General features: G+C 42.8%; 1 protein-coding gene across 2 annotated transcripts in view; it reads left to right on the top strand.

Moving 5' to 3' along the window:
• The window catches only part of LOC122789471 (microsomal triglyceride transfer protein large subunit-like), a 1,260,333-nt gene that overhangs the window by 1,128,432 nt on the left and 109,385 nt on the right, over positions 1-22,516 (top strand). For both annotated transcript variants that reach the window (XM_044056964.1, XM_044056965.1), the window contains exon 17: positions 12,352-12,522. In XM_044056964.1, the coding sequence (XP_043912899.1) occupies positions 12,352-12,522 (171 nt within the window). The remainder of the gene's footprint in view (positions 1-12,351; positions 12,523-22,516) is intronic.

Consider the following 22,516-nt stretch of genomic DNA (forward strand, 5'->3'; position numbering starts at 1 on the left):
GGATTCTCTTGGACGGAGGGGTGAGTATTTGAATGGGATGGTGTAACCTCCGGCAATTATCCAAGCACCCATCTGTCCTGAGTGATTGACTCCCAGGCTTTTAGGTGCTTGGCAAACGACACCCGACTGGCTCGAGCAGCACAGCCGGGCAATCCCTCATGTCGTGTGGGAGGCTGAAGAGCCACGAAAGGACTCGCGGTCTCCAGAATTGCGGGCCCTCTGCCGCCTCTGGGACGGCGTCTCCCTGAAAAATTTCCCGCCCTCTGCCTCTGGACGGGAATCTTCCTGCTGTTGGGAGAAAAACTTGCGAGATTTTGAACCACATTTTCCCCTCCTTTGGCCTTGGGGTAAGGCCGAAGGGAGTGGAATAACGGGCCCCTACAGCAGATAACGTTTTCCCTCTTGCTCACAGCGGTAAGGGTGTCTTTCACCTTGGGTCCAAACAATGAGGAACCATCAAAGGGAGCGTCGGAAGGAAGACTTGAAGGCCTCCAGAACTGACACAAGCGGAGCCAGGCCTGTCACGAGAGCCACGCCTGTGCCTGCCGCTTACCCGCCTTCGGCCGCATAGGATATGAGCCTCATGGACGAGTTAGCAATTGACGAAGGATAGCCAACTGAGAGCTAACGGACTGGGCTAGCTGCTCAGGTAGGTTACCCGAGAGGAGTCTGACAACTCCTTGACCAGATCCCTCTGAAGCCTGGTAAAATGTGCCAAATAATTCAGAGACCTTAAGGTAAAGGCCGCTGAAGTCAGGGTGCGCTTCCGCATCTATCCATACTCCTAGACTCCTTATTAGGAGGATGGATGGACGCTGAAGCCTCTGCCACGCCCTGCTGTGTAGCAGATGCCACCACCATGGCATCTACAGCCACGCCTTTAGTAAGGAACTCCTTCTCGGGGAGCAGATAAGAATTTGTTTGGACGAGAAGGACTGGTTCCACAGTATCCGGTGTTCCCGCCTTCGACAAACAAAATCCAGAAGCTCGTCGAAGGGCGGAGATACCCAGGAGGCGGAGGGCTGAGCCCCAAAGGCCTTGAGGAGCACTGATTTGTCCGCAGAGGGGGTTTGGACATCCAGCCTCGTTGTTTGAGGATCTCTAAGATGTCTGCAAAGGAGACATCATCCGAGGACGACTTAGGGACCCCTCTGCATCATCCATATCCGTGTCCGATGTGATAGACTCGGGAGTCCACGTGCTTCCTCTTGCACGATCTCTTCCTTGGGGGTTCCTCTGGAGATGACTCCGAAGAACCCTCAGGAAGAGGGGAACCCCACTGGGGTAACCTCAGGCCTCGGGCTCCGCTGGCTACGGACAGGGGAACTGCCAAAGACCCAGTCTCCACGCCCAGGGAAGGTGCTGGTAAAACCGGAGAGATGGCCAAGAGGATTTGGCCAAGGCACTCCTCATGGCTCTGAAAGCCGGACCTCCAGAATCCTGGGAGCGCCCAGTCTCCGGGCCATGATAGTAGACGGAAGTCCCGCAGCCGGGCACCGAGAGGGAGGCTCGGAACCGAAAGCATCGGTCCCAAACATCACCCTCGGGTCCAGCCGAAGAAGTCCAGCGTACCAAACTCGGACCCGAGGGCCGGGTTGGAGTAAGGGTCGGAGCCGACCCTGAGATCTCCACCGGCTCCAAGAGCACCTGCTCACGGAGCCGAAGCAGTCGGAGGAGGAATAGCAATGGGGTGGGTCATGGCCATCGGCTCGGCCAACTGGGTCGGAGCCAAACAAATTTTTGGAAGACTGGGGACTGGAGAAGTCTTTGGAGCACCCTGTCTATATCAGAATCCGACATTCTCAAGACCGAGAGGAAACAGAACGGGTTCGAGAAGACCTCTCCCTCGGCCCCAAGGGACTAGGGGACCGGCTCCGAGGCGACTCGATGAGAATCGGCGCCGAGGAAACACACACACCAGATTCCATCGGTGCCGAGGTAGACTTCGCCGCCGAGGAGGAACTGTCTGCGCGGGCGACCCTTGTCGGCTCCGAGAGCAGTGGAGCCGGCGAAGGTGACCCGCCTCTCGATGCCCCAGCCATCGGCTCCGGCCGGAGGAGTCGATACTGGAGGCATCGAGGCAGACCGTTCCGACCTCGGCTCCGAAGTCTTTGGAGCCGAAGGAGAGGCCTGCCTAGGTCTCTTGGCAGTCGGATCCGACGGACTGGTCGGAGCCAAGCCCTTTCTTTTTGGCAGGAGTCGGAGCGGAAGACAAGGCTTCTTCAAAAGAGGGTTTAATCAACCCTTTAAGAATTAATTTATTTTTCCTCTCCTGGAGGACCCTAGAGGAAAAGCGTGACATACGCTGCATGACTCCTGCAAGTGCTTTGCCCCTAAACAATAAACACAAAGTAGATGGTCATCAGTAACAGACATCTTAAAAGCACATTTAGTACATTTTTTAAAGCCCGAAGGCCTAGGGGCTTGAGACATGATGTTAAACAATTTCTGACAGGAAATTTAACAACTGTAGAATCGCTTATGACAAAAACCAAGGCTTACAGAAACAGTGTAAAACACAACCTTAGGTGTAATAACCGGAACTTTAAAACACTAAAAGTTCAGTTATACAGTTTGACCGAAAAGGCCCTGGATTGAAAGGCGAAACAAACTCTACCCAATCACACACAAGAAATTCCACTACTCAATCGTACACAACAGGCAGCAATAGGCAGCAATAGCCGTTAAAACGGCTTTTGTGAAATACAAGCACAAAAACTGACAGAAAAAGTAGTTAATAAAAGCTACTCAGCCCAGCCAGCTCGAGACCACGTCCTTGCAGTTAAGCGGCAAACGAGATCTGGGGGACTGATGGTGGTGCATCCTGGGATATAGTAAGCTCAGCCAATAAGAGACTTCGCTCTTTGGCATAAGCGTGCCGAGTCGGAGCCGAGGGATCGGCTCCGAACCCATCATTCAGAATGTAGGCGAGATAGGATCACATAACATCACCCCATTTAGCATGTACCTGACCGGACACCTACAACAGCTGGAGAGGCCACAAAAATACCTCACAAAAATAATCCTAGGCCTTAAACACATGTCCTACATGGACAGACTCAAGAAACTACCGCTGTTCTCAGTTTCTTATCATCTGTGTAGAGGTGATCTCTGCTTGACTTACAAAGCCACGTCTGACCCAGCCCTACTTGAAATGCTACACCTAAAGAAATCCCAATTCCCCCGCGACACAAGCTCCAGAGATCACAACTTCATTACCACAATCAACAGAACATGATGGAGGGACAGGTTCATCTCTCAAAGACTGCCCATACTCTGGAATAAGCTTCCCATTCATGTCAAGCAGAGCACCTCACTGGCAATCGGGGGATGTTTATCCATGTACCCAGAAGCCTGACAAACTATCACAAGAGACAAATGGGAACTACAAATAATATTCAGAGTATACTCCATTCCATTCTCCCATCCTGTGCCACAGACCAGAACAATCCCAGATGTTCCTCTCAATCTAAGGGAGTAAGCAACTATAGAGATTCAAAAGTTGCTGCAAAAAAGAGTTATCCAAGAAGTCCCCGCAGACCAAATAGGATTCGGAACTTATTCAAGATTCTTTTTGGTGCCAAAAAAGAACAGGGGACTGGCGACCCATATTAGACCTAAGCAAATTAAACGAATCTGTCAAGAAGTCAAAGTTCCGAATGGTGACACTGCAGTCTATACTTCCCTTTTTATGGAAAGACGATTGGATGTGCTTGATAGACCTTCAAGATGATTACTACCATATAAAAATGGACAGGACATCAAGAAGGTACTTACGCTTCCGGCTGGGAGCCAGTCATTACCAGTTCAGAGCTCTGCCCTTTGGTTTCACTACATCCCCCATAGTGTTCACCAAATCCATGGCAGTAGTCATTGCTCACCTGAGGCATCTAGGATTCTGAGTGTTTCCCTATCTAGACGACTGGCTCCTATCTGCCACCACCAAGCATCTACTCTAACAAGCCAGGGATTAACTTTGGACATTTGCAATCAGCTGGGTATTAGTCAACTTTCAAAAATCTGCCTTGTTGACCTGTCAACGTATTACATTTGTAGGTGCAGATCTAGACACCTCCTCTGTGGTAGCATGTCTTCCAACAGAAAGAGTTGTAGCAGTCAGACAGCAGATACTTCACCTCCTTCCAAAGACCAAAGTGAAAGCAAAGATAATTCTAAGATTACTAGGAGCAATGGCTTCCACGATTACACTGGTCCCTCATGCCAGAATGCACATGAGGATCCTTCATTGGCTGTTGTACTCCCAATGGTCACTTCAAGAGCTTCTGATGTCTCACCTCATCAGAATAACAGAATCATGCAAGAACGACTTAAGATGGTGGATACACTCTACTCATGTGACCATTTGTTCCACATCAACCCATAGCTACGGTGACCACAGACGCTTCCCAGATAGGGTGGGGGGGCATTATCTGGGAGGAACAGTCCAAGGTACATGGCAAGAACACAAGGCTCACTTGCATATAAATGTCCTAGAGATGACAGCAGTGTTTCTTGCGTTGCAAGCACTTCACGACTTTCTCCCTCTAGGGACAGTTGTGATACATTCAAACAATATGTCTGTGGTTTGGTATATAAACAAACAGGGGGGAACCAGATCTTACCCACTTTGTTGAGAGGCCCTAAGAGTTTGGCAATGGGCAGTTTCTTCCCAGTGCTTTCTAATAGCAATGCACATTCCGGGGAAGTTCAGTGTGACAGCGGACAAGATAAGCAGAGCAATCTTAATGCCTCATGAGTGGTCTCTCAATCACAATGTAGCAGAAATGACTTTCCGAACATGGGGTCAGCCTTGCTGTGATCTCTGTGCCACTCCTATGAATGTCAAGTGCAGCAACTACTTTACCCTAATTCCCCCGCCAGGGGAGACATCAAGAGACGCACTTGCTCACGATTGTCCCTCTGGACTTCTGTATGCTTTTCCTCTGTTTCCTCTCATACCTAGAGTCATTCAGAAAGCAAAGTAGTCGGGAAGCAGGATCATTCTCATTGCTCCTTACTGGCCTCGCCAAGTTTGGTTCCCCTTCCTTTGGCCTCATCTTCAGGAGAAGCCTTGGACTCTGGACCCAGTGCCAGATCTGCTGACTCATATGTCAGGGGAGTTTTATCCTTCTCTCCACACCCTAAAATTGACATCTTGGCTGCTCCACTTCCCAATTTAGTTAGGCTTCACAATTTCACTCCTACAGTTAAACGTATCTTAATGTCCTCTCATAAAGCTTCCACTAGAAAACTGTATTTTAGCAAATGGAAAAGGTTTTCCTTTTGGACTCAAAACAGGAACATTGATCCTTTTTCTGCACCTATCCATTCTGTTTTGGACTTTTTGGCGGAACTGTTCCAACAAGGTTCAGCTGCAGCAACCATCAGGGTTCAACTCGCTGCAATATCAAATTTTCGCATTGGTGATTCTATTTCCAACTTAATGTCACACAGGTTGTGTAGAGCCTTCTTAAAAGGTGCCTCCTTATTAAGACCTCCCTTTAAGGAACCCCTTTCTCCTTGGGATTTAAATTTTGTTCTGTCTCATCTCATGTTACCACCTTTTGAGCCCTCGTCATCTTCAGACCTCAAGTTCCTTTCCTGGAAGACCTTGTTTCTAGTGGCTATAACTTCTGCTAGAAGAGTATCAGAGTTGCAAGCTCTTTCTATTAAACCACCATATTTGATTTTTCATAAGGACAGGGTATCCTTGCGAACTAATTCATCTTTTCTACCCAAAGTCTCTTCTCCAAACAACATAAATCGATCTATAGAGCTTCCAGTGTTCTTTCCTAATCATAGCAACAAGGCAGAATACAAATTACATCAACTAGACATGCATAGACAACTATTCTATTTGCATAGGACCAAAGACTTCAGAAAATCTGACCAATTATTTGTATCCTTCTCTGATGTGAAAAAGTGTAGCTCAGTTTCTAAAACTACTCTTTCCAATTGGCTTTTTAATTGTATTACATTCATTTATACCTCAAATCACAGAGATTTACCTTTCAAAGTGAAGGCTCATTCCATTAGAGCAATGGCTACATCATCTGCCTTTCAAGCAAGAATTTGGATAATATTTGTGCAGCAGCTACTTGGACCACTCCACATACTTTTATCACTCATTACAAAGTGGATTTGGCCTCGGTGCTTAAAGGTGTACTCCCATGAGCCACCCAGGGTAAAGGTGCTAGGAACGCTGTTCCATCATTATAAGAATGAAGGCAAGATAGGACAACATAACATAAAGAAGTTATGTACTCACCATAACATTCCATGTTTGTTGTCCATCTCACCATTCATTCTTACGTACCCTACCTCCTTCCCCCTGCCAAAGACTCCTTGTGGACCTGGTAGATGTTTTTTTTTTTTTTTTACTACCTTCAGGAGTTCTTTGTTTCAATTTGTTTCTCCTTCTATTAGGCATAGTATATACTTGTATATATGTATATAGTGTACATATTCAGTAGTAGCAGCAAACAAGATCTGGGGAATTACACCATTGCATTGTGGGATACCTTCTTGCCACGAGCCTGGTTTGAGACTTCCAGCTATGTATTCGGCTGAATCAAAGCTGCGAATCGGCTCCGAACCCATCATTGTAAGAATGAATGGTGAGATGGACAATAAACATAGAACGTTATGGTGAGTACATAACTGCTTTTTAAATAAAAATAAAATATCTTGGTGCTTCACAAACTGGCTGGAATGTATAAAGCATTTTAGAAATGATACAGGAAAGTGGTTAATGGAATAGCTGGAGGAAGAGGTAGGAAGAGGGCAGGAGAGAGAGGTCTGTGCAGTAACCGAAACCTGGTTTAAGGCTCCTGAGAGCAGTCCAGCGCTACCAGGCTATACCTCATATCATGCGTTTCGACCTCAAGTTCCAGGCCGAACCACAAAGGGAGGGGGAGTGTCCATTTTCATAAAGGACACCTACACCTCTCGGTTGGTGGCTACCCATGAAGCATCAGAAACCATACAAGTTTTACTCACCATAGGCAAAACTGCCATACAACTGGTCGCATGTTATAGAACTCCCTCCCAATCCCAGGAATCCCATCAAGCATTCCTGAAAACACTAGAGGATATGAATGTCACACCAAACACCATCATATTGGGTGACTTCAACTACCCCAACATAGACTGGGCCCACTATTCTAGCCCTAACACCCTAGCCCAAAGATTCCTGGAATTCATAAACTCAAATGCTATGGAGCAACTGGTCACTTCTCCTACGAGGAGAGATAATATAATTGACCTGATTATCACAAACATGGGGTCCAAATGCTCCGCACCGGATATAAACTCCTCACTGGTAAGATCTGACCATAAACTGATCACGTTGGATGTACATATCCCACCCCCACCCCCAGAACAAAAGACTACAGTGAAAAACTTTTCAAAAGCTGACTTTGTGCTCCTCAAGTCAGAAATGATATCCTTTAAGCCTACTGGGTTAATGGAAATCACATCCCAAAATGCTGAATCCTTCACAAAAGCCTTCTACGGACATCTCCAAGAATGCATGGATCAAGCAATCCCAACTAAAACCAAGACCCTCTCCACCAAGGGAAAACGCCGGTTTGGTGGACCCCGCTATAAACAAACTGTACAACAAAAGAAGGAAGCTACTGCAGGACAAAGCCAAATCCCACAAGGGAAAGGCTTCCCTGATCAGCACAAGTAAAAAACTACGTTCTCTCATAAAAACATCTAAAGCAAACTTTGAGAAAAAGATTGCCAAGGATACCAAAGACAATCACAAAGCCTTCTTCAATTATGTCAGAACCTTGGGAGGAAATTCTCAGATATGCTCTGAGCTAGTACACAATGACAAAAAATTCACTGACCCTACTGACATTGCCAACATTCTGGCAGATAGGTTCAGTGCAAATTTCTCCCCTCCCTCACCCCCTAAAGATGAAGTAATTATCCCTGCTGAATGTAACCTACCTGTCATCACAGACACACAGGTGAAATCAGCACTCAACAAGGCAAAAAACACAGCATCTATGGGACCCGATGGTATCCCCGGTTGCGTGTTACATGAACTCCAAGATGAACTAAACCCGCCCCTAAGAACTCTATTCAATCTTAGCCTCACTACAGGATATGTACCTGAACACTGGCGCACAGCAACAGTGGTCCCACTCCACAAAGGGGGAAATTCTACTGACCCAGGTAACTACCGCCCCATAAGTTTGACCAGCCTGATCTGTAAGGCTATGGAAAGAATCATCATGGAACTCATAAATGGAGACATTGGGGATCTGCAGACCCTTGATCCCACACAGTTCAGATTTGTAAAAGGCAGATCCTGCCTCTTAAACCTGGTTGACTTCTTTGAGACAGTCACTAGTGCCATCGATGAGGGCAAGGCTGTCCACACTGCCTATTTGGACTTGGCTAAGGCCTTTGACACGATACCACACTCTGGCATCATTGACAAGCTCAGCAGCCTAAATGTAAATCCATATGTCACAAGATGGGTAGCAAACTGGCTAAAAAACAGAACCCATAAGGTTAAAATTGCTGGAGCCATGTCAGACTCAAAACCAGTCACAAGTGGTGTCCCACAGGGCTCAGTCTTGGGTCCACTCCTATTCGGCATTTACTTCTCAGATGTGAAAGCAAATATGGAAGGATTATGGCTGACAAAGTTTGCAGATGACTGCAAACTGGGTGCCATAGTTGATTCACCTGCCGACACACACATCCTACAGAAAGGTCTCACTGAAACGGACAACTGGTGCCGGAATCATGGCCTCAAACTTAACGCCAAAAATGCATAGTCATCCCTTTGGGAAAACAAAGTACCCACAAATTATCACGTAGACAATAACCCACTGAATACGGAAGAAGTAATCAGAGACCTGGGGACTCAAGTCGATAGTGACCTCTCCTTTGACAACCATGTTGCCAAAGTGGTCAGAAAGACATTCTACCTTGCCCATCTCATCATGAAGGGATTCTCATCCAGATCAAAGGAGGTCATTGTACCTCTATATTCCTCCCTTGTCAGGCCCATGATTGAATATAATGCTCCATTTGGGATGTATCTCACCCGGCACATGCAACAACTGGAAAGACCCCAGAAGTACCTCACAAAGAGGATCATAGGTCTCAAACATGTGCCTTATCCAGCTAGATTAAAGAAACTCCAGCTCTATTCAGTAGCATACCGCCTGCTCAGAGGTGATTTGTGCCTAACATACAGGGCCATGTCCAACCAGGAATTGATGGATATGCTCCATCTCAAAAAATCCAAATCCACCAGAACCACACGAGCTAAAGATTTCAACCTCTGCACAAATATGAATAGGACATGCTGGAGGGATAGATTCATAACACAGAGGTTACCCATACTCTGGAACAAAATCCCAGTTCATGTGAGACAGAGCCCTTCATTGGCACTGTTCAAGAAAAATCTCGATGCATGGATGGGAGATCGCAAGTTTACCCCGGGAGTGACCTCAGTGTCACTACTAGACAGAGGTATAGTTTACTAAATAATGGGGTCCCACATGTGTCACTACTAGAGAGGCGCAACTATATAGTATGGGGTGGCGTAAAGCCACATCACTGTTGGCTAGGCTTATAAATGCCCCCGGGCAGATAGCCTAGTACACTACTATGAAACTATGAAACTATGAATCAAATGTACAGCTTGTGGGGCAGAGATCTGGTTACAGTAATCAGGGGGAATGCAAGGGTGTAGTGTGTGCTGAAGACTTACATATGGGACCTCGGAATAGATAGTGTCCAGTCTGGAGAAAGGGAGATGGATCAAGAAGGAAGGATACTGATCAAAGATACAGAAATGGTTGGGAGGGTGAGTCCTGCAGGAACTATGTGGTGGTAGGACAAGGAAGTACAATGGATATCGAAAGTAATGGGAAAGTACACTGATAAGGCCCAGGCTGTTTGAAGAAAGAGAAGGGAAAACAGTATTAGTTGAGAGTCAGGATTTAAGAAAGGAGACCAAGGAAGAAGGGGTGGATGAGACTGATCACCTAAGGTGAAAATTGAACCTCTGAATCATAAGGATAGAACTTTTTGTTGCACCTTGCACTGGATTAATAGTTAAAAATGCTTACTATTTTTTTCCAGATATAGCTGAAAAGTAAAATGTTACTGTTTTGTCCTGGTTTCCATAGCTCTCGTCTTCTTTACTCAAGGAATATGTCAGTTTGTACACAATACTGAAATTGTGAAACAAAGTAAACCAAAATCTTCAAATTATCTGATATACTTAATCACTAAAGTTTACTTGGTAGCATAAACCATCTAGTATAGAAGTGCTGCAAGAACTGACTATAGAATCTGTCTTCAGAAGCATGCAGTAAGTAACCATTTTACTGTTCATTGTCATGACAGTAGCAGTAAGTAACCATTCTTCACAGGCATGCAGTAAGTAACCATTTTACTGTTCATTGTCATGACAGTAGCAGTAAGTAACCATTTTACTGTTCATTGTCATGACAGTAGCAGTAAGTAACCATTTTATTGTTCATTGTCATGACAGTAGCAGTAAGTAACCATTTTACTGTTCATTGTCATGACAGTAGCAGTAAGTAACCGTTTTACTGTTCATTGTCATGACAGTAGCAGTAAGTAACTGTTTTACTGTTCATTGTCATGACAGCAGCAGTAAGTAACCATTTTGCTTTTTATTGTCATGACACTGGAATCTATTGCTGTTTTCTGAGCTACTGATGGATTCAGACAGTTGCATTAGTCTAGGCCAGGGTAAGACTGTCTGCATTGGCCATGTGCCCTAACTTCCATATTGGCACCAAGCCTGACATGATGCTATAGAATGCTGGTCAGGTTTCTTATTTCTCTGGCTTGTATTTTTTTTTATATTTCAACATACAAAGTCATACTCATAAATAAATATTCAATTGTTGAGGTGCAGCTTAGCTTGCATTCATTAAACATTCTGCAACTCCAGCTGCATTTTCCAAAATATCATCTAAGAGAATCTTGTTTTTTCAGTTTTCATCCCACCAATAGTTTACTCTGTTTCCCTTTCCACTCCACATACATATAACATACTACAATAAGGATTAAGGCTTTGAGCTGCTAACAAGCTTCGTTCTGCAGTCTGGGGATTGATTTCCTCAATGTCCGTTTGCCTACTCTATGACTCTAAACAAATCACTTGACCAGATATTACACTGAGGTAATTGGGAACCTAGACTAGTATTCTCAATGGTCTCCTGGACCACAACTTTAATAGCTACCTGCGAACGTAATGAAGTGCCCCCCCACCCCCTCTTAAAGTGAATTGACAGTAGTGGGTTGCCTGTGTTGCAGGGTCACCTAACATTATGAAAATGTTTTTACTTGTGAAAATTAAAACAGCTAAACATAGTCTTCTGAATCCCTTTCCTTTTACTGGTTCCACCTTTCCAATATCCCATGGCCCTTTACCCATGCTTACTGTCAAGAGTTGTAAATGTACCACATTCCTTGAACTAAAGTTAATTTTCACCTTTCCTGAACTATCTAGACATACAGACCTGCACTGCAGTGTGTTTCACTGGGTACTGCAAAGTCATGTATTAAAAGTCAGTATATTTTGGTATGCCCTTCAGCTTTCGGCTGTAACATAGCAATGCTGCTTTTTTTTTCTTTATCTTAGAAATGTCAGCGTACTTTCTTATTTATTTGTTTGTTTTATTTTTTTCTCTTAAAACTTTCAGTGTACCATGCAAGGGACCTCATCCTATACACTGTGACATCTGACATTTAGGGCATGCATTTTGAGCACTACTCTCATTAAGAACCTGCAATGAAAATGATGACTTTAACAACTTTCAATGTTTTGACACCAAATGCTCAGTGAAGCCATGTCATCAGGGCACCTAATGAATATGTAGACAATTTTATGAATGGGATGGTTGCTGTTTATTCAGCCATGCTTAAAATGTGCATTTTCCAAAAAAAACAGTTTTCAGTTATTTTTCCATATCGCTTACTGAGACATGAGGCAGTCTTATAAAGCAATACCCTGAAAAAAATGAAAACAACCAAATCTCAGAACTTACTATTAAATGAAGAAATATACTGTCTGACACTAATAACATCTTATAGTTTGATTTCTAACTTAACATATTCTTAAAATATATAATTTTTTTGAAAATATCTTGCTTTCATTTTTCAGTGTCAGTGTTTTTTCTGTATTCCTCTTCCGTAATGTCATTCTTTCATTACCATTGCAAAATGTTTAGTGCTGATAGTTTTTTTTTGTTTGTTTTTTGTTATTTAGTAATTTAGTAGAGTTTTAAAATAAAAATTGCAGTGTGTCAAACATAATTTCTTTCCATTTATGATTTCTAGGGGTACACTGGTCATCAATTCAAGGGTACAGCTAGATGTCGGTTTTATGCAAGCTGGCGTGACTAAAAGAACTGAGGCTGTAAGCTCCATTAACTGTAATAATACCCTGAATTTTGCTGCTACGCCACTGCTGATGTGCCTTCAGCTACAGAAAGATGATGTGACCGTAAGGTAAAGCTGTTTGCTCTTTAGGTAAAATCATTGACAGAGAACATGGAGTACAATATAACCAAGTTCATTCTAGAACAGTTTAAGTTGGTGCAGGACAAAGTGAAGGAAATTCAGTGGAAAGTAATTTAAGGAGAAATAGGGGCATTATTTAATAGTTTGTTGTTCGTACTGACAAGCATATAACCTGCTGGCCATGATCCCATTTGAGTATTTCAACCATACAGTATATTATGTCAGATTTGTTTCTGAAATTAGTCATTCACCTAACTTCTTAAACTGTTTTGAGAAAATTGTTCCACACTTTGTAGAGATATTGTCAATGCAGTTATCTGTTTTAAGTATTATTAATGTTAATTTTTTTGCAAAAGATGACTTGCCAAGTGTTAGTTTTGGTTACCAAAGACTTTAAAAGATAACTAGATCACACAGTCCTTGAAGTTCACCCACTCACAAATCTATATTCCATTAAGAATAGTCCATTTAGTTTATCTGAGCAGGACTTAATTTCTAAGCCAAGTATTTTTCTACACTGAAAATCACTGAACCTTTTCTAATCAAATTATAAGGCTGCAGAAGTCAGCACTGTATTCAGTGAGAGAGTAAAACAGTAAGGTAAATACAAAGATAACGATTTCCCTGCTTAGGATAGACATGGCTTTAAATGTCATAAGAACATTTGTGTAAAATGTTTTACGTACTGTGTCCCCAACTTGATCAAGCCCAGGTTTGTTTTTCATTAAAGTCTCAAGGCCTTTAATTTATTGGTCATTTTGTTTGCCTTTGTTTTATAGCCAGAATGAGTTTACTTTTGCCATTTTTCTTTATTCTTTTTATCTGCTTTCTTTCTGTCATAGAATCCCACATTCATTATTAGCTTATTGTTTCCTCACTTGTTTCTCCTCCCATCTTATGACCATAGAGCTTCATCTCCCCTGTTGGCTCATCCGCTCTCCCCGCTGCATCAAACGTCACTAGGAGTATTGGTGAGGTGAGAGCCAGAGGTTGCAGCCATCATCCTGATGGTGGTGGGAGGTTTATGCATATTCCCTAACTTTCCTCTCTGTTGATGCAGCCCTGAAATAAGACATGAATTACTGGTCCTGTGCAGTACCTGTCATTCCTCACACAGGCCAGTATCCACTTACAGTGCATGATCTCTGCGGCAGACCAGAGTACCAGTGTTAAGTTTTCATACAGTTTGCATTGTTATGCAGCCTCCTCCAAACATCTGCACTGAACAGTCATGGCAGCTTTCTTCTACAGGGTGGGGGGTAAACTGAGCTTGGTCAGTCACTCCCACCCCCACCCTTTGTCTGGGTTCTCCGGCAGGTCTTTGTACCTGTGTACTACAGAGCCAGCTGATCCACATATTTGGCTGTATTACAATTCTTAATAAAGAAAAAGAGGCTGCTTTATGTAGCATCAGGAGTGTATTTTATCTACTCCTTACCAAAGGAACCTTCACATCTAAAGGTGATGTGACTGTATTACCAATATTACTTTCATCTGCATGTTTACCAGTCCATAACTGTTCTGCTACCCTAATATCAAAAGCAAGATCCTAAATTTCACTGCCCACCACCAGAAATAAACAACTAATATACACAGAGTTCAACCTTTTAAAAGTAATGCTTCTAAATCTAACCCCCAAGAACCACAATTACTTATACATACAGGTTTTATACCTTTAAAAACTACTACTCAAAAATCTCAAACTAACCACTGCACAGATTTAAATACTGCGTACTGCACCCCCATCTACCTCTAAACATTAAAAAATTAAACCACAATATATTCCCATTTTAAACTACTACTGAAAAATCTCAGAATAACCACTGCATAGATTTAAATACTGCATACTACATCACCATCTACCTCTAAACATTAAAAATTTAAATAAAGCACAATATTCCCATTTTAAATAACTAAAGCCACAAAATACTATGTTATGTACTTACCACTATCACAGTTTTTGCTGGGCTAGCTTGCTTCCTTCCTGCTGGAATGGCTAGTTGGCTGTGCTGGTTGGCAGGCTCCCTTGCAGGCTGACTTCTTTGCTGGCTGGCTGGCTTCTTTGCTTGCTGGCTGGCTGGCTTCTTTGCTTGCTGGCTGGCTGGCTTCTTGGCTGGCTGGCTGGCATAATTTTCAGATCTTTTTCCCTAATTCCCTTCGTAGCTGTAGAGCACTAAAACAAACAGCTCTACAGCTGCGACCTTTATTGGGCTCTTCTAGGTAAATCCCCACCCCCTCCAATCCCTTCAGCCAATTACAGTTTAAATTACACCACCCGGACCTGGCAAGGAATCCCTCTAACTGCAGGTCCGGGTTGGTGACATAGCTGCATTGCCATGGAAAAACCGGAAGTATTTTTGGATTTTCCATGGCAATGGCAATTCGCAAGAGCGAAGTGGAAAACGGGACTTTTAAAGTCCCGCTGTTGGTGAATGCAGGAAGCGAGATGAGAAAGCTCAACCCGTGAGTCTCCTGCTGACAACGGGATGGGTGGCAACCATAAGACCACCAGATTTGTGCATTTTGATAACATGCACCCAAGGGATATATATATATAGAAATGTAGTGAGAACCCAAATCCTCACAGCCAGTAGACTTAATACTTATGTTTGGAGAAATGGTTAAGTAAGCAGGTGCAGAGATTAGGAGGAAATAAGAATAAAGGAGTAAGACTGGATACAGAGTAACTGGTATAGATGAAACAGGTGGTGGGTACATACCTTAGGTGATTGAGACAAAGTGAGGTCTTAAAGGAGGTTAAGAAAAAAAAAAAGGAATGCTGGCCCCTGCAGATGAAAGATTGAAATGAACCGTGCAGGGTTTCTAAGTGGCTGGGGAGGGGGGGGGGGGTAGAGAAAGAGGGTCCTAATCCGGCTTGGAGCAAGAGCATAACCAGTGATTTTTAAGTGAGTTTTTAGTGCAGCTTTGAAGTGAGCACATGATTGTATAGAGGTTATTTAGGGGGGAGAGTGTTCCATAATTTGGTTGTGAGTTGTGATAACTCGAAAGCTTTGCTGCTGTGTATTTGCTGCTACTCGTTGCTATCTGTTATTAAATTAAATTGTTTTTACGAGATGGTTTGAGCTCCTAGCTTTGTATCGTGGACTTGGCTAAAAGAATGTCAAAGGTATTGCCAAAATTGATAGCTATGGGTCAGTGTGGCTTTGTAGAGGAGAGGGAAACATTTGATAACAATGATAAAACAATGACGATCTAAAGGGAAGCAAAATGTAAGCAAATACCGCTGCTGTTGTGGATCTTGATGCAGAGAAAGCATGTGACAAGATTAAGTTGTGATTTTATGTGTATGGCACTGGAAGTATTTGCATTTCCTTATACAATAATAGGATTAATTATAAGGAAATATATGAAGGATCGGAGGCAAGAAGTGAGGTGGGAGGGCTCCCCTCCGATAAGCTGTGTTTGAACAGAGGAACCAGGCAGTGGTGTCATCTTTCCACTTTATTTGCTTCATATTTAGAGCTACTGGTAAAGAAAATGAGGGAATCAGAAATTCAATAATTTAATTTTGGAAAAGAACATGTATGGTAATAAAGAAGAGTTGCCTTTATTTGTAGATGATATTATTTTGTACCTGATAAATCCAGAAATGGACATTTCACTGTTGTGGAATATTTTGAGACAGTTTCAGGTTTTTTGGGGATATAAAATTAATGAAGATAAAACAAAGGCTATAGAAATAAATTATGTACCCTCATATGAACTGGTTGATCACTACTCATTTATTGGGGCAGTTTTAGTCCATAGCTCTGAATGCAGTTGTTTGTCTGTATCAGCCCTTCCTGGAGAACATTTTGTTGAGGTGTACTCCCCATTTCTAACTTCCTGGGACCTGTCTATTAGCCAGCTGGTATTCCACCAGGTGACATAAGGGTTTCTGCCTAACCTCTTAAGTTTGTCAACAATGCTTGAGTGGGGTATTGTGTCAAATGATTTGACCAGATCAAGGTAGGCAGTGTGAACCATTTTACACTCCTCTATTCCTTTGATGACCTTCTCAAAGAAGTCTACCAAGTTGAGTAAGCACAACTTGCCCTTCATGAAACCAAATTGGGTTGGGTCCAGTGTTTGGAGGTTTCCTGTGGGATGGCAATTTTTCCCAGGGTTTTACATATGAGACTAGTGAGACTTATGGATCTTTAGTTTCCGGGGCCTGTAGATGGCCTTTGTGCAGAGGGATGAATATTGCTGTTCTGCATTCATGAGGTGTGAAGCCTGTTTTGGAAGCTACAGTTAAACAGCAATTCCAGAGAGCTTGATAGGTCATGGTTCATGCTATTTAGATGGCATCCTGGGATATTGTGTGGGCCTATTGATGCATTGTTCTTGGCCTTAGACAAAGCATTAATGACCTGTTCCCAAGTGATAGCAGAGGGGGGGCTTATATTTGATGGTATTTCCTGAGGGAAGGTTGAAGGGAGAAAGGAGTAAAGTTGGAGCTGAATTGGTTGGCCAATAGGTTTGCTATATGTTCTGGTTCAGTATAGCTGGTTCCATTAACAATGAACTCTGCGCACAATTGTGTATTGCCTTTGAGGTTGCAGGCATAGCCAAAGACTGCGTTGTGCATGTCCTTGGCCTGGTAGACCAGATTTACCTCAAAATTGACTTTGGTAGACTTTATTTCTCCTCTTAGTCGTTGGTTTATTTTGATGAGAGTGCTTTTATTCTGCTGGCTACTGCACCTCCTAATATTTGCCATGAATTTCTTCCTTTTGTTGTGCACCTATTGATGTTGTGATTCCACCAGAGTGGCTTGTTTTTTGACATAGTTCTGTACTTCTTCCTGGTGGGTACAGCTGCCTCTATGCAGCTATTAACATGCTTGTATAGGATTTCTGTGAACAGTTCTGACCAGGCAACAGTGTTCTCAGGGTTTATGAGGGCTTGAAAATTTGCCAGGTTATCACTTAATAGAAGGAAGTTTAGGGCGGCTGCAGTTAGCGTTGCCGCCTTACAGCAAGAAGGTCTCCGGTTCCCCCTGTGGTCATGTGAGTGTCCTCCGGGTGTTATGATTTCCTCCCACATCCCAAAGACATGCTGTAGGTTTATTGGACACTCTCAATTGGCCCTAGGTGTGTGTGTGTGTGTGTGTGTGTGTGTGTGTGTGTGTGTGTGCCTTCTGTGGAAGGTTGGGCGCCGGGCTGGCAACTCTGCACCATAAAACTCCACCGCCAATCGTTCTGCGGACCGTTGTTCCACTGTGGTGATCCCTAACTGGGATAAACTGAAAGGAGATGATGATGATGATCACTTAATAGAAGGAAGTTTGCCTGAGTAGTTCCTGAATATTCCCGGCTTAGCTGTGGTTTCCGGTTTTATTTTTACATCAAAGGAGCATTTTGTGGTCTGACCTTACTGGAGAAGACATTACACTAGGGGATGTGCAGCACACTCTCCCGTATTAGTGAAGACCAGATCCAGTGTGGTTGAACTCCTTGTAGATGTATTGACAATCTGGTGCAGGGAGTTTGTTTTTACAAAATCCAGAAATTTCTGAGCTTGTATGTTTGGTGTCATATATAATTCCCAATTAACAGTGGGGTAATTAAATTTGCCCATGAATATGGAGTTGGGTTGAATGGTGAGTGCTTCCACTAAGTTTAAATACATGGTATGGGTTTCTGGAGTCATAGATAGAGACCTATAGCTGGCAAGGAAGTGGTATTGGATTTTGCATATGGAGATTTGAATGTGGAGAAGCTGAAGTGCCTTGTCCTGTTTGACCAACCTGCAACTTAGGAAATTAGTCTTTTGAGCTGGGACACAGGATCTGAACTTCCTAGACATAGTAAGACCTTATTAAGTTTAATGCTATTGGCTTTCAGAAAATGGAAATCATAATCTAAGCCAACTATAACTGAAGTATTGAATATTGTTAAAGAGATAAACAATCTGGAAGTGGGATCTTTAGAAAAGGGAAGGAGCAAAGTACATAGAAATAAATGGAATTTGTGGGAACAATACATGCAGAATAGTGTTCAGGAGGAGGAGTGAGGTTTAAGGGAAGCTAGGAATTGAGCAATTTCTATAATGTTGGAGTGAATGAACGTTGTTATTAAGAAAACAGTATATATGTAATGAATAATGCATGAACACATGTTAATGTTGTTTTCTTTTCTATTAATATATGTTTGCCTATGTCTTAAGTCATAATAAAAGTGTTCTTTAAAAAAAGTTTACTGAACAAGATCATTGGTATATATTAAGCATGAAGGTTAAAAATCAAAGCATGTGCTGAAACAATGAAGTACAGAAGACTTGAATTTAGAAAGGTCTAGATGATCAATATAAAAAAAATTGATGACTGATGGACAGATCACTTAACACATAGAAGGGTGTTTGTGTTGATGCAATGGCTTGATACATTACATGAACATGGATGAAAGTTTTATTGAAATCCCATGAAGCCTTACTGTAGATCCTAAAGTTCTTTGTTCATTACCAGCACAGGGGTGAGGTATAAGTAATTTTATTTTCTTGGGTTTCAAACACTGTTTCAAATCCTACATTTCATTTTTGACCTTCATCGTGGTTCTGATTGTGAGAGTATCTGCTTATGTCCTGCTAGCTATGTGCATTATCTAATGTTTCTAGGTTCTGGTCTGGTGAATATGAAGCTGATTTCATTAATGAAGAAGGTTTTGGCGGGGTCACTCCCTATTACTCTGTTGCAGGCGCAGGTTGTCGAATGCGTCTTTGTCGAACTGAAAAGTGCAAAAAGGCAAAATAGCGAAGCGGCTTTTCAGCAAATTCTTTCCCTGGGAAAGAATTTGCTTGGCCACTTTTGCTACTTTGCCGTTTTTGGCACTGTAGTGCGATCTCGGAGTTGGTACATTTAAGTGGGGGGGGGGGCACAGCCCCCCACATTATGTAATGTTTTACAGTTTTTTTTTTTTGTTTGTTTCGGAACAGCAATTTCTTTCCCTTGGAAAAAAATCACTGTTCTGAGGTTTTGACGTTGTAAGCTTTCGCTTACATGGGGTCGATTATGTGTTGTTCGCTCTTCTGAGCATACGATATGATATAGACCACTGCATCCTACAACATTTGCTGTATAAGTGTTGTTACACTTTTGCTTGCTTTTCATTTATGTTTATTTTCTGTGTTTTGTTAGCTGCAGTTCTTTCTGTGGGTTTCTTTGAATGTGTTTAATATGCAACAGGTTGTAATATGCAGAGCCAATATAGTTACAAAAACCACTGGCAATAAAATCAGTCTGATGGCATTGTCAACAATGTTCCTTGTAACATGCTGACATCAAAGCATACCGCTCAACTGCTGTGATTTAGACATCCTACCATGATTTTGGTCCTCAAATTTAGCCTTGCTCCTCCTAGATTTAATGATGCTCCTTATAATGCCAGACCTGTTAATGGGTACATATTTAATAAGTAAATAATCTAAGCCTGTACAAAGACTCCCTACAACAAACTCTAGAGGGTCTAGTATATTAAGATTTTCTGTTTTGAAAAATAAGAAAGTTGTCTTCTTTCTGACCTTCTGCTATGATGATTTTAAAAGCTCAGAGGTATGCCTCAAAGTCCCCCTAGTCAATAAGAAGGCAACAGTCAATGAGGCAGTACCATATATTTGGCTGAAGAAAGCTTGGTTATCATCAGAGTATCATAGAGTCTAAAATATATTAGGATACCCCCCCTTCCCACATCACTGGTGTTAATGGTAACAGTGTGTGCATGACAATGGCCGTGGTCAGAGCAGGCAAGGAGAAACCGTGAGATCTTTCACATTTCATAGATTCTTAGGTTTGCTGAAGGTTACTAGGCTAACGGCCCTAGAGTCCTTACAAACCCAGCCATGTTTATCTTGAATTGCCCCAATTGTCAGTGGTTAGGTGAGTGAAGTTCGCAGAGGTAAGGATCTATATTAGTTAATAATGACTTCCTCTAAGCAAGAGGGATATGGGTGCCACCCCAGAAGTGAATTCGCATTCATCCATCCATTGCTCTAGGTTGCATTTGAACAGGGTCAGGGAGGAGCTCTGTTTCACAGGAATTAAAAGCTTCTTCCAGAAAATTGGCAGCCTCTGGGAGATCTATCTATTTCTCCAACATGACCTGTTCATTTCAGAGGCTAGTATAAGATCCCTTGAACGAGTGACCCTCGTGCAGTTTGATTTATGAATGTGTAGCATTTCCTTCAGGGTCAAGTCAGAGACTGCCCTGTAACCCAAGAACAGATCACCCCTTAGCAACCTGTGGGAGACAGAACACAGTGACAAGGCTTTCAGTCTTTCCGCATAAGACTTGTTTTGTGCACCCTGTAATTTCTTGGTGAGAAACCTCTGTGGTCTCTCCAGTTGTTGCAAGTGTCTGGTAAGGTTCATGCAGAACGGAGCCATTGTACTTAATTATTGGTCTGATGAGAGCCAAATATAATGAAATTATAACATCCTTAGATCTAGATGCAATGCCTTTACTTATAAGATGTGCCACATAGAAGGACTTCCTTACTACTATGGATATGTGGTGGCCAAACTTCATGTTGCTATCAACCTGAATACTCAGATAATGTATCACTGGGTCTACACTTATGGGGGTGCTGTCTATGATGTAATTAGCAGGGATGTCAGCTTTCCCAAAGGGAGTAATAATGCATTTGGTTGCATTTTTAGCTTTAATCTGTGGCTTTGGCACCAATCATTAGTGTGCATTAACCCTACCTGCAGTATATTAACATCGTTGGAGGACTCATTGCTTGCTCACAACTTGCAATCATCAGCGAACTTGGTCAGCCACAAGCAATTCAAATTTGCCTGGACCTCTCAGAAATAAATTCTGAACAGTAAGTTGCTCAGCACAGAACCCTGTGGTGGGCCACTAGTGACTGGTCTTTTGCTAGAGGTGAAGTAACCTACTGTGAGAGTATGTCTCCTGTCTGTAAGCCAGTTGGCTACCCATCTGGTAAAGTAGGGGTTAATTCTCAATTGAGAGAGTTTCTGTATAAAACCTGAGTGGGGGGATTGTGTCATATGCCTTGGCTAGGTCAAGATATGTGGTATGCACTGATTTTACCTTATCCAGGGCCTTGGTGACTTTCTGGAGGAAAGGAATTAACAGACATGATCTACCTTTAACAAACCGAAACTGGGTTAGGTCCAGAGTTTGGAGATTACCTATGTCCTTGTTAATAAGGTCCATAATGATTAATTCCATGGCCTTGCAGATGAGGCTAGTTGAGTTTATGGGCTTATAATTCCCAGGGTCAGTTGATGGACCCCCTTTGCGCAGAGGGATTACTTTTGCTGTCCTCCATTCGGCCGGTACATAGCCAGTTTTTTAGGCTGTGGTTAAACATGGATCCAAGTGGGTCTGCTAGGTCATGTTTTAAGTTGTTTAAAAGGCAACCTGGGATGTTGTCTGGTCCCATTGATGCCGTGTTTTTGGACTTAGAGAGTGCTGAGATGACCTAATCTCTTGAGATAAAAGGCTGAGGAATGGTGGCAGGTATACTTTGGGGGATGACTGGAGGGGACAGGGGAAGGAAGTGTGCTCCAAATCTGCAAGCTAGCAGGTATGGTTATTGCCACTGGTTAAGTATGGGGGTGATGCCATCCATAACCAGTTCAGCTCAAAGCTTGGCATTCCCTTTTAGTTTTCAGAAGTAGTTAAAGAATGCCTTGTGATTAACTTTAGTTAGGGAGGCAATTTTTGTTTTGTAAATAGCTTTGGAGGACTTGACAAGATCTCTAATTTGTTTGTTTAAGCTAGAGAGGGATTTATAGCTCTGCTGAGCCTGTTCCCTCTTGTTCTTGGACATTGGTTTCTTTCTCTTATTGTATAACGTGTTTATACTAGGGGTCCACCAGAGTGGCTTGTTTTTTTGGTAAGACCTGATTTTAATCTGGTCAGAAACAGCTGATTCAGTACAGCTGCTTAAGTGGTTATACAGTGCATTGGTGTACACCTCTACATAAGAGTCCATGTTCTCTGCATTCGAG

This window comes from Protopterus annectens, chromosome 14.part0, assembly GCF_019279795.1.
Source record: "Protopterus annectens isolate FY-2018-M chromosome 14.part0, PAN1.0, whole genome shotgun sequence".
NCBI classification, from domain to species: domain Eukaryota; kingdom Metazoa; phylum Chordata; order Ceratodontiformes; family Protopteridae; genus Protopterus; species Protopterus annectens.